At 41.6% G+C, this 18,080-nt stretch overlaps 1 protein-coding gene across 1 annotated transcript in view; it reads left to right on the forward strand.

Moving 5' to 3' along the window:
• The window catches only part of SEMA5A (semaphorin 5A), a 199,978-nt gene that overhangs the window by 139,272 nt on the left and 42,626 nt on the right, over positions 1-18,080 (forward strand). The window contains exons 11-12 of the mRNA XM_083360625.1: positions 4,364-4,571; positions 5,686-5,803. Of these exons, the coding sequence (XP_083216751.1) occupies positions 4,364-4,571; positions 5,686-5,803 (326 nt within the window). The remainder of the gene's footprint in view (positions 1-4,363; positions 4,572-5,685; positions 5,804-18,080) is intronic.

Raw genomic sequence — 18,080 nt, forward strand, 5'->3', positions numbered from 1 at the left:
GGTAGGGATTTCACTATTTTTATAGATCATAAACCGTTACTTGGTCTGTTCACCACAGACAAGCAAACCCCACAGAACACTATTGGTACTACCGTTGCTTGCCTTTGCCACAGTCTTTCTATTTCTATTTGTAGGTCTTCGTATTTTGTTATCTTCTCCAGTTCTTCCTCGTCTATTCTACTGTCTCCAGGCACTGCCATGTCCACTATCCACACATTTTTGTCTTTCTTATCGACAGTTGTTAAGTCCAGGATGTTATGTTGCAGGTGCTTGTCTGTTTGAATTCTGAAGTCCCAGAGCAGTTTAACTTTATCATTTTCTATGACATTCTCTATTTATGATCCCACCCAATATATATATTATAGGGACGCGGTGGCTCAGTGGGTTAGGACGCTGAGCTTGTCGATCAGAAGAATAGCAGTTTGGCAGGTCGAATCCCGAATGCCGCGTAACAGAGTGAGCGTGCTAGTTGTTTCCGACTCTAGGGGCCAGTGCTCATCTCCGTTTCAAAGCCGAAGAGCCAGCGCTTGTCCGAGGATGTCTCCGTGGTCATGTGGCCGGCATGACTAGATGCCAAAGGCGCACGGAGAACTGTTACCTTCCCACCGTAGCGGTGCCTATTTTTCTACTTGCATTTTTATGTGCTTTTGAACTGCTAGGTTGGCAGAAGCTGGAATGAGTGTATCACGAGATCATCACTCACCTATAAATTCCTATTTTTGTACAGATCCATAGCATTCTAGGCAACATCCATTTCTTTATAATGCAGAACATAAACACATGTGACTAAAAGAACTATTTTAATGGTGATATAACAAACAATATCTATAACAAAATAACTAGTGATTACACAACATAAAAAACTATATATCACATAGTGATTAAAATAATATAAAATAATCCACCCATCTACACCTATGAGAGAGAATCAATTTATAAATATATTAGTAATTTAGTTCTTAAACTTGTCATTAAATCTAGACCACACGGACATAATTAAAAACCGTTTGTGATGTGGCCTAGCATGGAAGAATTGGTTCTGTTGTTCCAGGAAAAAAAATATCTCTATATAGCGTACCTAAATCTTTGGGGAAATTAAAGTAATTCTTCAGATCCTGACCTACCATAGCTACCGAGGTATACTGTATAATTAAATTTTAAACCAGTTGTGCAAAAGAGCAGTGTGACTGAATTGGGAATCAATAGCCGGTTTCCTCCCATGACTTATAATTTCAAACATTTTTTTAAGGAAATGACAGGAAAAATAATGCTTTTGAGAGAGCAATTATACAATGTCTGGTTTGGGATTTCCCCTATCAATGGTTGCATAGCACACAAAAAGATGGTGCGATTGTGTGAAGGTAACTGACAATTCTGGGTCAGGAGGCTTGTTCCCTTTTAAATCATATATATTCTGATCATAGAATTATGTAAGCACCAATCTTCCCCCTTTTTTATTCTGTTTTTTTTCCTTTGCAGTCAGTTCATTTTAGCAAGCACAACCCTCCATTTTACATAATACTTGGATATACAAATATAAGCAATAGAAAAATACAAAATAAAGGCCTTCAGAGGTGTGAAAAATATTCATAGCTATAATATTTGGTATAGTTTAAGCTTTTGTACAGAAATAGCAAGTAGTTATAAAAATACTTGGTTCTTAAAATGTATACCTGATTATCTAATGGCATTCTCAAAATGGAATTGAAATCATACATTTTCAGGCATGAAATGCATGACATATTTGTCAAAAGTCTGCACAATTTTGAAGCTTGTGTGGATCTTTATTTTCATTTAAAAATAATAATTTCCAGTGCAATATTTAGCTTTTTTACAGCAACTGCACACTGTGTTGACGTTTTCATCGAACTATCGAATACCTTTCCTGGTCAATCACCACCATTACAGATCCCATCAACATCAGTTTATACTTGTTAACCTTGAATATTTAGCATTTTAATGCTTATTCCCCCAGTTCAGAAAAAAAGCATCTGATTGATTGACTGATCACTATTAATTTCCTTTTCGTAGTTGCTAATCTTGCAGTTGTGACTCTGGGTGGAAAACATATGATTCAAAAAATTAAAGGAATTAAAAACAGATAATTAATATATAGCATAGTAACAGTGACATGATGTTAAATAATAAACACAACTCACATTAATACAGAATCACAATGACCCTACCTCCAGACTCCTACGCCCATGGGAATTACAAGCCTTAAATGTTAGTTAGATCAATTAAAAAAAAAAGAACAAATGCTTGGAAACGTTCATTTCCAATTTTTGTTATTTTTTAACCAGCTGCTTCTCCTTTGACAGAATACCTTATAGTAGGCTACACTAAAACTTCTGCTAAATTGATAATAGAATCACTTAAATTAAAAAAAATCTTCAGAATGAGAAGTCAACAACATTTGTTCCTACTGATTGTGAAGTCTTACATTTCAGACTTAGCCTAATGTAATATATAACATATCAAGAGAATACTTGGTTATTTGACCTGTTTGTGTGGCAATTCCTTGGCTTTAATACTTTTTTAACACTTTGTATAAACACAAAAGTATAGCAGGAAACAATATAGGTAAGAATCCAGCACATGTATGTTTATTATGAATCCTGCTCTGTTTCCAAATAGGCTATGCTGATCTTGCAGTTCAGCCAATATTTCTTCTTCCGGAACATATTTTCAAGTTGATTTTGCTTATATCTGTTATATTAATGTCTTGATATAATTCTTCTTCTTCATAGTATTACCTTTGATATAAATATTGATCTTCACAGTATTACCTTTGAAGATTGGGAATCATGAGTTAATATAGTGACTCTCGGCAGCTTACAATATAAATTATTATTAATTATGATCTATCTGTGATCGTATTTGAATAGCTTTTGGGGAGAGCATGTGCAAAATGATAAATTATATGATTTTTGCAAGGCTGGAAATTGTATGTTGTATGAAGGCTATTGCAGAAGAAAAGGAGCTAATGTAACCCCCAACAGAATGTATTCTGTTTTAAGGTCAGGTATCCTCCTAGGTACAATTTGGAGTGGGAATAGCAAAACAGGGCTCTCTTACATTCTGTAGGAGAGTTCCTCTGTGCACACTTAAAAATGATATGCTGAATTATTCCCCTGGTCCACTTCATCCACCACTTGCCAGTTTTTACTGAGCGGCGTGGGCTGGATAGGAGACGTGCACAGACCTCCTGTTCCCTTGTTATATTGTTTGGACCAGCTGTTAACAAATTGTATACTGTTGTTATGACTGTAATGGGAACCGCTTTCTACATGGATATTGTGCTTGTGTCATTTTTTTTTGTCAGAAGGAAAAATAGTTGCCTGAGCAGGAGAACCTTTCACAAGAGTGATGACCTACCCTTTTTGGCCCAAGTATCAAAAGTACAAAAAAAGAATATAAGCGCCGTATATGCTAGAATCCATAGTAAACTCTAGTGCCTTGCAATACCTTCTGCTTCTAACTGTTTAAGGAACAAGCAACAGGGCGATGCTAGGCAGAGGAGCCAGTCAGATTCAATCATATTCCTTTTTTTAATATTTATTTATTTTATTTTAATTCCATTTATATCCCGCCCTTCTCCGAAGACTCAGGGCGGCTTACAAGCTTAGCAGTACATATTGTCATTGATATTTTGTTACCCGTGCAACTAGTTGAATATACTTAGAGCAAGAAATAGGCTATGAATATCTGAGGCAATAAAAGAGAGTGTGGTTTTAAAGGTATCATAGTAGTAAAATTTACTGTCTTTTAAAGGAATGGGCAGGTACTGAGGTTACTTTCCTTTTCTTTAAATGATCTTCTGATAAACCTAATGTTACTATCCATACCTTTCAAATATGAAGCTACAATCTTACATTGCTAGGCAATTTTCTTGGACCTGATGTCGCACAGATGTGTTGTTGATCTGCAAAACACCAGATTGAGAAAAGTTCTGCTAGCTCATATTGAATAACTGATCTGCTTTCCTCTTCCTGTCTGCTGTAGCCCTGGCAGAGTAGGACACTTGTGTTTGGGAGGAATCAGTTTGCACTCGCAAAGCTCAGCCATCACTATCATGTTTCAGTTAAAAGGAGGTATACCAGGTGGATTGGGGAAAAAGCTCTGTCAAAGTGTTAAAATATGGCTTCCAGCTACAACAGAAAAGCAGGTTGGATCAATGACATAAAGCAACTTATTCATTTATTTATTTATTTCTTCAAAGGATGGGAGTATCCGGCTTCTACCTCACTTCCTCAGTATAGTTTCCTTTCTCCTCCTTCTCCTGAAATGTATGTGAAATAAATTGTGAGAACAACATTTCAGTAAATTCTGCTTCTTTGATCTCACCCACTTGTTTTTACAGATCATGGGACAATTAAGAAAATCCTCGCTCCGGTTAATCAGACAGCCAGCAGCTGTTTGCTAGAGGAGATTCACATCTTCCCAAAGAAGCAATGGGAGCCCATCAAGAGCCTGCAGATTTTACACAGTCAGAGTGCTCTCTATGTGGGCCTTCAGAGAAGCGTGGTGAAGATCCCACTGAAGAGATGCCAGTTTTACAAAACACACAGGTATCTGTCTGATTAGTTGACCTTGAGTGGTCTGTGTAGAAAGATGAGAAAAATATAATTACAGGGTTACTTAATTTAAAATTATGTTCATTAAGTAACTAACTCAAGCAGAACAATTTTCAGTTTAATGGAGGAAAGATGTCAGTTGTAAAAAGGGTATATTATTGTTATTCCTTCACCAAAAAACAATATTGAATGGCAACCTAGCCCTAATGAATTCAATTCAGTTGATTAAACTTTCAGTTAAACTCTTCAGTCTCATAACTCTTTTACCTAAAGCAATGTTCCATCTTAGGCAATGTAGAACATATCCAGAAAGTTGTTATTATTACCAGCAAATTACAATTATCAGTAGGAAAATTCAACACTTAGGTTGAGAAAAGTGCTATCTTCTGTTCAGGGACCTGAAGAAGTATTTGAAGAGTTTGGGATAGATTGTAAACAATAAAAAAGAGGGGGCTAGCCCTTCCTTTTGCTTTTCCTGAAGAATAATAGTCTCCAGGTTATAGTTAGGTGGTTATAGAATAAATAAAACTGGGGAAAAGAAAAAAATTCTCCACAGACAGTCCTTGACTTATGACCTTAATGGAGCCTGAAAATTTCCATTGTAAGTCATGACAGTTGTAAGTCAAGGTACCTGCATGACAGGACCCAATTTTCTGACCTTTTTTTTGTCATGGTCATTAAGCAAATGCTGCAGTTGTTAAGGAAACACCACAATTGTTAAGTGAATCAAGGTATTCCTATGGGTGTTTTCTACCAGAAAAGGCTAGAAACTAGCAAAAAAAACCTTTGTAAATCGTGGTCACATGGTCATGGAACACTGCAACCGGCCACAAAGGTAGGCCAATTAACAAGTGCCAAAATGCAGTCATGTGATTGCAGGGGTATGTACACCCTTTGGATCTCCAGAATTACATCATAAGTAGCTTTTGGAGGGTCCTTCATAACTTCAAACAGTCCTAAGGCAACAGTCATTAAACAAGAACTACCTATACCTCCATCCTCAGACAGCTTGTCCTACACAGTAGGTCTTTACATGACACATTAAGGAATCCTTTCCAATGAAGAAAAATGTGAGAATTTCTGTGATGTTTTCAATTTGATTTTTTAGCACATGTGTTGGATCCCAGGATCCTTATTGTGGCTGGGACTTGGTGCTAAGGAAATGCACGCCATTGGAAGAAAGCTTGAGCATGAGTCAATGGGAGCAGAGCATCTCTCTCTGTCCAGTAAGTAGAAATCAGATACGTTATACTTTTCAAGTTCTATGAATCCAAGGGATCTCCATGGAGTCAGTTGTATTCATGGTAACTATTTATTTCATTATTCTAATTATTTATAATACTCTCCTCAAAGCAGTTTACAATTTAAAAAATCAGTTTAAATGAGAATTCAAAAATATTCTAAACCAGAAAAGGTTCAAACTGAAGCATTGAAACCAGAAAAGAAATGTTTAGGAACTTTTCACAGAGCAATTGGTAGTAATTGCTAGAGACTTTTAGGGTGATTGTAGCCCCACCCACCCCACTCACCGCATCTCTTCAGGTATCCTGCATACAGGGCAGCTAGTGGCAAATGATTTTATAAAAATAATATCAATTGGTGTGTTTTGTCTATCAGAGTTACGTACTTAGTGTTTTTCTCTATTATTAGCAAGCTTTTGTAAGGCATAATTTGTATGTATGAGTCATAAAGTTACCCACCTAGAATTTTACATATATATATATAATCACTGAAGCAATAAAATATTAACAGGGGGATTAGTTAGGGAAGCCTTTGGGAAGTTGGAAACTGATTTAAGACTGAAGGAAAGACAGGAAAACTCTGTTTAGCAACAGAATAGAAAGTGAGTCCCTGGAGCATAAAGTTCATAGCAATGAATGAAGATGGAGGTCACAGAATATGTGGGTGGAGAAGATTAGGAAAGAATTGAAAAGATAAAGAAGGACAACAGCAAAGAAAAAGCTGCAGCAGTGGTAACAAAAAGTGCCATATGTCTTTGAAGTTAGGTGTCATCAAGATGGGCTCAGTTCCTGGTAAATACAAGGATAAATGCTCCCATTTTAACCTGCCCAAGCATTAACTCATAACTCCTCCAAGGACATTCTAGTTATCTTTGTGATGCCATCTATTCATCTTATCTGCTGTTCCCTCAATCTTGCCAACCAAACTTATTTTCTTCTCCTTCATCATCCTTCCCATCAGATGCCTGAAGTATGTAAGCTTCTGCTTGCTGATCATTACCTCAAGGGAACAATCAGCCTTTATTTGATTCAGGACTGATCGGTCATTTTTCTTACCATCCGTAGTGTTATGTATTGGGCTTAATTGTAACACCACATGGTAAGCTGGAGCTAGCTAACAGCTCCCAGCAACTCAGACACCCCGTCTCCAGTGCTGCTATTGGCTTCCCCTAGGCGGCAATGGGTTGCTACCCTTGAAGACCACTCGGAGGCTCCAACTGGTACAGAATGCAGCCGCGAGAGTTGTGTTGGGAGTTTCCCGACACTCCCATGTTACACCTCTGCTCCGCGAGCTGCATTGGCTTCCAGTTGTCTTCCGGGTGAGATTCAAGGTGTTAGCAATGACCTACAAAGCCCTACATGGCATGGGTCCAGAATACCTTGGGGAGTACCTGCGGCCGGCGTCAACTTCCCTCTGCCCAGTACGCTCCCACAGAGAGGGCCTCCTCAGGGTGCCACCGGTCAAAGAATGCCGACTGGTGGCCCCCAGGGGGAGGGCGTTCTCTGTGGGTGCGCCGGATTTATGGAACCACCTTCCGGCCGAGCTCCGGATGGCGCCTGACCTCCACTCCTTCCGGCGCGATCTCAAAACCTACCTTTTTGAACAAGCTGGCCTGGCCTGATGGGATGGGGTTGGGTTTTATAAATCGGTTTTAACTTTTTAATATGTATTAATTTATTCATGGGCACAGTTGTTTAATCGCTTTTAATTTTTGTATTTTGTTTTTAATATGTATTGCCCTGCTCACCGCCCTGAGTCCTTCGGGAGAAGGGCGGTATACAAATTAAATTAATAAATAATAAATAAATAAATAATATTGGCTGCTGCCTAGGGGCCAGGCTATAAATTGCTGCAGGCTGCAGCTCAGTTTCTTAGTTCAGATCCTGCAAGCAAATAAACATGACCATTGCTGAACTCACTTCCTCGTCTTCATTCCTGCACAACAAACTCACTACACAACACTGGCGATGAGGGTAGGATCCTGCTTTTCCGAAGGAGCTGAAAGTCACTAGGGGAGAGGCAGCGCACGCCTGGTGTGAAAGGCATTTCCCCCCCCTATGGTCGGTTAGCCAGACACGCTAGCGACCATGCGCTCAGTGGATCAGTCCCTGGGCATCGGAGAAGCAGGATCAGAAGACGCAGGAACCAGCCGAGAAGACCAGAAGAATGCCCAAGGTTGGATGGCTGTGAGAGTTTGACATCAAGCGACCAGAAGGATGGCCCTCGTACCTGTCCCAGGTCGAAAACTACCCCCGGGTGAACCAGGTTGCAGAAGATGGACTGAAGGCCGCCATGCTGCTCTGTGTGTGCGGCCCAGCAACATTCAATCTGGCTGAAAACCTGTTTGCACCAATGCCGCTGGAGTCAGTCTCCTATACTGAGATAAAGAAGAAGCTTGGAGAACATTTCCAGCCGAAGATGTCGGTGATTGCTTGGTGCTACGCCTTTGAACAATGATTGCAGCAGCCCGGTGAGACCATGTCGGAGTACTTCGCAGCCTTTGAGGCAGGTCGCATGCCTGTGTAAATTTTCTGACGTTGAAGAGTGACTTTGAGACCAGCTCGTCTGTGGCCTATGAAATTGAGAGCTGCAGCAAAAACTTTTTGCTAGACCCAATCTGTCGTTCACTGAAGCCCAGACGAAGCCGCTGGGGGAGCCGTCCGAACAATCTGGCCCGCCAAAACAATGCAATGCGAAGAAACAGTCCACCACGAGGACGCCAAATGTACAGAGGAATCAAAAGATGAAGAAGATGCCGAAGTCGACAAACTGCATAGACAGTCCTACACACAGCACTGCAGCAGCAAGCAACAAGAGACTCCATACAAGGCAGATCTCTTACCTAGATGTGAAGGTTGTGGTGGCCACCACCAACATGCAGACTGGTCAGCCACGTGCTGGGCCTGTGGCAAAAACGGCCACATTGCAGCAATATGCAGATCTTGCCAGAGGGACCGGCTATCAAAGCGCCAGTCGGAAGATCTGACCAGGAGAGGTATTGGGGCCCAGGGGCCATTTAGTGTGTGGTTTTGTGCAAGCTGCAGAAGTGTATGCCGCACCAGGGCCCGACGCCCCCTCAGACCCAAATTTAAACTTCAGGTGGAGCTACAAGGCATCTCCTGTAAAATGGAGTTGGACACAGGCTCAGCAGTTTCCATCATTTCTCTGGACACATTTAATTTCGTGTGCAGTCGCAGTAGAAAATGGGCCAAGCTAAGGCCCTCCGACATAATTTTAATGGATTTTCAAAACGCTAAAGTCACAGTCAAGGGTGAAGCTACCTTGGCCGTTAAATTTAAGGGATTTTTTGGGCACCTGGATGTCGTAGTAGTAGAGGGCCAGAGAACAAGTCTAATTGGACTCAATTAGTTTGATGCATTAGGCATCCAAGTATCAACCGGACACAAGCCGCAAATGTAACGTCAGTTTGTGAGGACGTATTTGCAGACATATTTGATTCAGCCCTAGGAACATACACAGGCCCGCCTATATCATTCAAGCTAGACCCCAACGTGGTCCCCATTAGGATTAAGCCTGGAAGGGTTCCCTTTGTCCTTAAACATAAAATTGACACAGAAATAGACAAGCTTGTAGAACAGGGCATTTTGCAACCAGTTGATGGTGGGGAGTGGGAAACTCCTATAGTAACACCACTTAAGGCCAATGGAGAAATTAGAATATGTGCACACTACAAATGCACAATTAACAAAGCCCTTAAGCAACACACATACCCTGTCTCAGTGGTGAACCACATCTTGGCATCTTTGCAAGGGGGCACCATTTTCGCAAAGTTAGATTTGGCACAGGCCTATCAGCAACTGCCGGTTGATGAGGCCACAGTCGCTGCTCAGACGATCGTGAGTCACAGCGGGGCTTTTAAAGTGAAGCGTTTACAATTTGGGGTTAGTGTTGCACCAGGCATTTTTCAGGGAATCATGGAACGCACACTTAAAAGCATTCAGGGTGTTTGCCCTTATTTTGTTGATGTGCTTATTGCAGGGGAATCCACAGAGGTGTTAGCCAGCAGGCTCAGAGCCGTCCTCCAGAGGCTGCGTGAAGCAGACCTCAAATTAAAAAAGAGTAAATGCAGTATTGGGGTTTCTTCAACCGAATTTTTGGGATTTCGCATTGATACTAACGGCATTCACCCAGCTGAGTCCAAAGTGAAGGCCATTCAAATGGCACCTATCCCTAAATCAAAAGGAGAGCTACAAGCATTCTTGGGCCTCCTCAACTTCTACCATGCGTTTCTGCCTAACAAGGCCGCATTGGCAGAGCTCTTAGATAAAAAAGCTTCATGGAAATGGACCAGCATTCACGAGAAAAGTTTCCAAGACCTAAAGGCACTTTTGTTGGTTAAATCTACTGTCACTCATTTTAGGGAGTCTAAACCAGTCTGTTTAGCATGTGTTGCATCCCCTTATGGGGTGGGGGCAGTCTTGAGTCATTTAGAGAAGAATGGAACACAAGTTCCTATTGCATTTTATTCAAGGACACTGTCCTCTGCTGAGCGTAACTACGCTCAAATTGACAAAGAGGCCTTAGCCATTGTAGCAGGAATTTAAAAATTCCATGACTATTTATATGGCAGGGACTTCACGGTCTTCACAGACCACAAACCACTACTGGGACTCTTTACAACAGACAAACAAACACCCCACATACTTTCCCCAAGAATGTTGAGATGGTCTATTTTTCTATCAGCCTACACGTTTAAACTGGTTCACAAACCCGGCAAAAAGAAATGGGCCATGCTGATGGCCTGAGCAGACTGCCACTGCCACTAATTGAACCAGATCCGGCCCCAGCAGCCAGAATCCTGTCCATTCAGGATTTGCAAGAATTACCCCTCCATGCAGGGGACATAGCTGCAGAAACAGCTACTGAGTGCTTCCATGGGTAGAGTGCTTCCATGGGTGCACACAGGGTGGTTAGATAAAAGCCCAGGCTCTGAATTCCAGAGTTATTTTGTTAGAAGACATGAGCTATCAGCTCACAAGGGTTGTATCCTATAGGGAAACAGGGCCATAGCTCCCACTTCACTGAGAGATAGAGTTTTACAGTCACTACATTAAGGCCATCCAGGCATTGTCCATATGAAAGCTTTAGCAAGAAGCTACCTATGGTGGCCAGGCCTAGACAAGGCCATTGAGGCACAGGTGCATGGATGTTATACATGCCAGCAATCAAGGCCTGAAATGCCACATGCTGCAGTTCACAGGTGGGAGGAAACGCACACTCCCTGGTCTAGAATTCACATAGACTTTGCTGGGCCCTTTCAGGGACAGCTCTTCCTCATAGTGGTAGACAGCCATTCTAAATGGCTTGAAGTAATCCCAGTTGCAAACATGACTACTGCTAGGACCATCCAGGTGCTGAGAAAACTCTTTGCCACACGTGGGCTGCCAGATGTCTTAGTTTCAGACAATGGGGCTCAATTCACTGCTGCTGAATTTCAGGCTTTCCTAAGGGCAAACCTCATCAGACATGCAACGTCTGCCCCCTTTCGTCTGTCCAGTAACGGTCAAGCTGAACGTATGGTAAGGACCACAAAGGAGTCACTTAAACGCATAGTAACTGGAGACTGGCATCACAGACTGGCAGATTTTTTACTTTGCCAGCATTCCATGCCTTGCACCGCCACTGGGAAGAGCCCTGCAGAACTACGATGGGGGAGGCGCTTGATTACGAAACTGGACAGGCTACATCCAGATAGAGTGGCAGCAGAAGCCTCTCGACCAAAACCCCCGAGGGGGCTGCAAGTGGGTGATGGGGTGTGGGCTAGAAACTATGGGCATGGGAATCTGTGGGTTCCTGGAACAATCACTAAATCATCTGGTCCCCTCTCTTACGAAGTAGGGCTGGAGGGAGGGCGAGTTGTCAGATGCCACATTGACCAACCCAGAAAGCGGTTTCCAGGACAGCCACTAAGTGAGTATTGCATCATAAGTCCCTCCCAAGGTCCCCAAACTGGCAACCAAGTCAGCCCATGCATAGATGCTGAAGACTCTCACAGCACAAGCAATGAGAAGTTTGCCGTAGAGGAGGGGAGTCTGGAAGTGCAACATGGATCCCCTGATGGAGCAAGCCAACCTGACTTTCACAACTGCTGTGCCAACTCTGCTGAACAGTCTGAGTCTGAGGTGAGCCAACCTGGAAAGGCCAGCCAGAGAGCACCAAATCCTTCTGGCTCAAGTGCATCAAAGGACACTGGTCTGCCCAGCCCGGTGGGTAAGCTGGTAGACCAGAAAGTGACTGAACCCCTGAGGCGTACCACAAGGGCACGCAATCCTCCTGCTTATTTAGCAGATTATATAGTAAAATAAAGGAACTATAATGTTGTATGTACTTGTGATAATTGTTGAGTATGAAACTACTAAAACAATGATGGAGCTATAATGTCATTAAACTGTCTTATTGTATTGTTAATGGAACCTATTAATACTATTGTTAAATCTGGTAATTTGTTATTTTCACGCTTATTGTTGCTATGATGTTTGTTCATTCTAAGAGGGGAGGGGTGTTATGTATTGGGCTTAATTGTAACACCACGTGGTAAGCTGGAGCTAGCTAATGGCTCCCAGCAACTCAGGCACCCCGTCTCCAGTGCTGCTATTGGCTGCCCCTAGGTGGCAGTGGGTTGCTTTAAACCTATTGGCTGCCACCTAGGGGCCAGCCTATAAATTGCTGCAGGCTGCAACTCAGTTCCTCAGTTCAGATCCTGCAAGCAAATAAACATGACCATTGCTGAACTCACTCGCCTCGTCTTCATTCCTGTGCAACAAACTCACTACACAACACGTAGTACTGTCCAGATCCATAAATTGAAGATGTCTGCCTTTTTCTCTCCATGTCCTGCTTTCACAGCCATACATTATCACTGGAAAGAAGAGTGCCTTAAGCTGTTATTGTTGAAAAACCCATAACCTAGATAAATAAATAGGTCTTATCTATGTTTTTTATTGCCTTCCATCCTAAAATTAATCTCCACCTTACTTCTCTGTCACATTGTCCATCTTTATCTGTTCCCTTGGACCAAGGAATCAAAACTATCTACCGTCTTCAGTTCTAGGCTGTCATTTGTAAGTTTTCTAAGTATGCAGGTTGACATTACTTTTGTATTCTTAAAAAAGGAAGAGGTTGAATTACGTGAAAAGAGGTCCCAGAGGCAGAGCTTTGCATGAAATAAAACAGAAAGATAAAAGGTTAAAACTAACAGATAGTAAGGAAGAAGCGGAAAGCCAAAAGAATTTTAGAAAAGGAGATGGGCTGAAGATCTACTTCACAAAGAGTTTAGGAACAAGATTTCCTTCTGATACTGTTAGCTAAACATTTTTAGTTCCTTTTTAATTACATTAATGCCAGATGCTTGGAGTTCTGCCCAAAAATTTAAGAAGGGCAATAAATGTTGTTAATATTCTATATTCTGAGATAAAACCTTAAAAAGAAGAGAGAGTAGAATTTTGGAGGTATCTGGCCTTGGCTACTTTTCAGAAGCCTTAAATACTCTTCATTTGTGTCTGTTGTTCCCAAATTCATTCAGCCAAAGCATTTATTTGATCCATTCATACTTGTTGAAAACCCCATATTTCGTGGGATTGAACAAAATGGTATTGTTTCCTCAATATATTGGGATAACTCATGATATCCATTCCCTTTTTCCAGAATTGAATATTTCAAAATCACTGCCACAAGAGCAGAAGTCTCAACTTCTACAGCTTACCTATGATGGTTCCATAGACAATTGAGTCAGTCTATCTTATTTTTTGGTAGGGGGTGCGCTCAGGAAATGCAGAAATAACACACATCTCTCTTGCTATTAATGCACACATCAAAGTTTTGTTCTTTCCTTAAACTCACAAGGACTTTCTTGTTTTAGTGAGCAGACTCCCCCCTTACAACAGATGGCCCTAGATGTGGGTACACTTATTCTTAAAAGCTGTCTGAAGAATTTGTAGATAATTTCCCCCCTTCTCTTGATTTCCACATTGACCTTTACAGAGTTTGTTTGAATATGCTCATTTTGTGACTTAGTACAAAATGTACTAGTGACTGATGCTTTTCATATAGTAATATTGCCAAGACAAAGGAAGACAGAAATGTGTCTATGTATATATACACCGGTATATATATATATATATATATATTTCTGTCACACATGTTTTCAGGACAGAGAATATGTACGGAAACCACTTTCAGTACATTACACAGGCTCTCTATGTTGAAGATGTTTTCACTTGGGTCACTGGATTTCTTTCTGATTTATACATAGGAATCAAATGACAAAACCGAGAATGGAACTGTTCTAATTCAGCCCCACAGAATCAAAAGTAAGACTGGTGGAGCTAGAAAGCAACTTTCGGATGCCCAATTATAATATCTGCAGATGGTAGGCATCTAGCACAGTTGCTCTGCCACTGGAATGATTTGACGGCTCTGGCTGTCTCTACCTTGAGACAGCTGGCATGGCAGGCAGCTGGCAATACGTCTTCCTTGCAGGGTGGCCACGATTCAGCAGCTTCAGCTGCCACAGTGACTCCTGGGTAGAAAAAAAAATCCCTCTATTACGATAATAGCTGCAACCTTCAAACTAAATTATCTGTATACAGAGAAAAGGTGAAAAAGGCATTTGTTCTGAAATGTTGAAAATTTGTCATGGTGGATGAGAAAAATCCATACAATAATCCTCCAAGGGCTGTAAGGTATGTTACCCATTAAAGTCCTTACAGGTTTATTTTACAGATTTTTAGCCTGCCTTTCAGGGCATAATGACCATTTGCTCCATGTAACTATTTCCTTTATGTGGAAATTTAGTGTGTCAGGAAATTTAGCTACAAACCTTATCTCTGATGTGCTAATTTTCTGTAGCAGAATGTAGGGTTGTTGTTTTTTTAAGCGGGAAGATTAACTATGATTAGCTATTCTCTTGGAAATACTATAGGTTAGCAGTAAATGTATCTCATCATTCTTTTAACTCTGGCTCAGCTACCATTCTCCTTCATGGATTACTGCCTTGTTGTGGCGAAGGGGCTTGCATAATTCAATGAAGCTATGAGCTATGCCATGCAGGGCCACCCAAGACGGGCAGGTCATAGCAGAGAGTTCTGACAAAACGTGATCCACTGGAGAACGAAATGGCAACCCACTCCTGTATCTTTGCCATGAAAACCCCATGGACAGTAACAAAAGGAAAAAAAGATATGATGCTGGAAGATGAGCCCCTCAGGTTGGAAGGCATCCAATATGCTACTGGGGAAGAGCAGAGGGCTAGTACTACAGTAGTAGCGCCAGAAAGAATGAAGTGACTGGGCCAAAGCCGAAAGGACGCTCAGCTGTGGATGTATCTGGTGGTGCAAGGAAAGTCCGATGCTGTAAAGATTTTTTCTCCATAGGAACTAGAATGTAAGATCCATGAATGAAGGAAAGCTGGACGTGGTCAAACAAGAGATGACAAGACTGAACATCGACATCTTAGGAATCAGCGAACTAAAATGGACAGGAATGGGTGAATTTAATTCAGATGACAATCAGGTATACTACTGCGGGCAAGAATCGCTCAGAAGAAATGGAGTAGCCTTCATAGTCAATAAAAGAGTAGGAAAAGCAATACTGGGATACAATCCCCAAAATGACAGAATGATCTCAGTTCGAATCCAAAGCAAATCATTCAATATCACAGTAGTCCAAGTCTATGCCCCAACCACCAGTGATAAAATTGACCAGTTCTACGAAGCCCTACAGCACCTTATAGAACTAACACCAAAAAATGATGTCCTTATCATCATGGGGTATTGGAATGCTAAAGTAGGAAGCCAAATGATAACCGGAATAACAGGCAAGTTTGGCCTTGGAGTACAAAATGAAGCAGGGCACAGGTTGATAGAATTTTGTCAAGAGAATACGATGGTCATAGCATACACTATTTTCCAACAACCCAAGAGATGGCTCTACACATGGACATCACCAGACGGTGAACATAGAAATCAGATTGACTATGTGCTCTGCAGCCAAAGATGGAGAAGCTCTATACAGTCAGTAAAAACAAGACCAGGAGCTGACTGTGGCTCAGGCCATGAGCTTTTCATTGCAAAATTTAGGCTTAAACTGAAGAAAGCAGGGAAAAGCACTAGGCCACTCAGATATGAACTAAATCATATCCCGGACGAATATACAGTACAGGTGACAAATAGATTTAAGAAATTAGATCTGATAGACAGAGTGCCTGAAGAACTATGGACGGAGGTTCGCAAAATTGTACAAGAAGTAGCAAAACCATCCCAAAGAAAAAGAAATGCAAGAAAGCAAAATGGCTGTCTGAGGAAGCTTTGCAAATAGCTGAGGACAGGAGGGAAGTGAACGACAAGGGAGAAAAAGAAAGATACGCCCAATTGAATGCAGAATTCCAGAGAAGAGCTAGAAGAGATAAGAATGCCTTCTTAAATGAACAGTGCAAAGAAATAGAAGAAAACAATAGAATAGGGAGGACTAGAGATCTCTTCAAGAAAATTGGAGAGATGAAGGGAACGTTTCATGCAAAAATGAGCATGATAAAGGACCAAAATGGCAGGGATCTAACAGAGGCAGAAGAGATTAAGAAGAGGTGGAAAAATTACACAGAAGAACTATACAAGAACGAGCTTAACGTCCCTGATAACCACAATGAGGTGGTCATTGACCTCGAGCCAGACATCCTAGAATGTGAAGTGAAATGGGCCTTAGGAAAGCTGAGCAACAACAAAACTAGTGGAGGTGACAGTATTCCAGCTGAGCTATTCAAAATCTTAAAAGACGATGCAGTAAAAGTGCTACACTCAATTTGCCGGCAAATTTGGAAAACTCAACAGTGGCCACAGGATTGGAAAAGATCAGTTTACATTCCAATTCCAAAGAAAGGCAGTGCCAAAGAATGTTCAAACTATTGCACCATTGCACTCATTTCTCATGCTAGTAAAGTTATGCTTAAAATCCTACAAGCTAGACTCCAGCAGTATGTAGATTGAGAACTACCAGAAGTACAGGCAGGATTTCGAAGAGGCAGCGGAACTAGAGATCAAATTGCCAACATACGCTGGATCATGGAGAAAGCTAGGGAGTTCCAGAAAAACATCTACTTCTGCTTCATTGACTATGCTAAAGCCTTTGATTGTGTGGATCACAACAAACTGTGGCAAGTTCTTAAAGAGATGGGAGTACCAGACCATCTTATTTGTCTCTTGAGAAACCTATATGCAGGTCAAGAAGCAACAGTGAGAACTGGACACAGAACCACTGATTGGTTCAAAATTGGGAAAGGAGTCCGGCAAGGCTGTATACTGTTACCCTGCTTGTTTAACTTATATGCAGAGCGCATCATGAGAAAGGCAGGGTTAGATGAATCAAAAGTTGGAATTAAGATTGCCGGGAGAAATATCAACAACCTAAGATACGCAGATGATACCACTCTAATGGCAGAAAGTGAAGAGTAACTAAAGAGCCTCTTGTTACAAGTGAAGAAGGAGAGTGCAAAAGTTGGGTTGAAACTAAACATTTTAGAAAACCAAGATCATGGCATCCGGCCCTCTCAATTCCTGGCAAATAGATGGGGAAGAAATAGAGGTAGTGACAGATTTTATTTTCCTGGGCTCCAAGATCACCGTAGATGGGAACTGCAGCCAAGAAATTAAAAGACTCTTGCTCCTGGGGAGGAAAGCCATGGCAAATCTAGACAGCACACTAAAAAGCAGAAACATCACCGTGCCAACAAAAGTGTGTATAGTCAAGGCTATGGTCTTCCCAGTTGCAATGTATGGCTGTGAAATTTGGACCATAAGAAAGGCTAAGCGCCAAAGAATTGAGGCCTTTGAACTGTGGTGCTGGAGAAGACTCCTGCGAGTCCCTTGGACTGCAAGGCGATCAAACCGGTCAGTCCTAGAGGAGATCAACCCTGAGTGCTCTTTAGAAAGCCAGATCCTGAAGTTGAAACTCAAATACTTTGGCCACCTAATGAGAAGGAAGGACTCACTAGAGAAGAGCCTAATGCTGGGAAAGGTTGAGGACAAGAGAAGAAGGGGACGACAGAGAATGAGGTGGCTGGATGGAGTCACTGAAGCAGTAGGCGTGAGCCTAAATGGACTCCAGAAGATGGTAAAGGACAGGAAGGCCTGGAGGAATGTTGTCCATGGGGTCGCGATGGGTCGGACACAACTTCACAACTAACAACAACAACAACAACAACAACAGCTACCATTATTTTTTTTCTGAACTGTAATATGAGAAATTATA

The sequence above is a fragment of the Vipera ursinii genome (assembly GCF_947247035.1).
Source record: "Vipera ursinii genome assembly, chromosome: 3".
Taxonomy (NCBI): Eukaryota; Metazoa; Chordata; class Lepidosauria; order Squamata; family Viperidae; genus Vipera; species Vipera ursinii.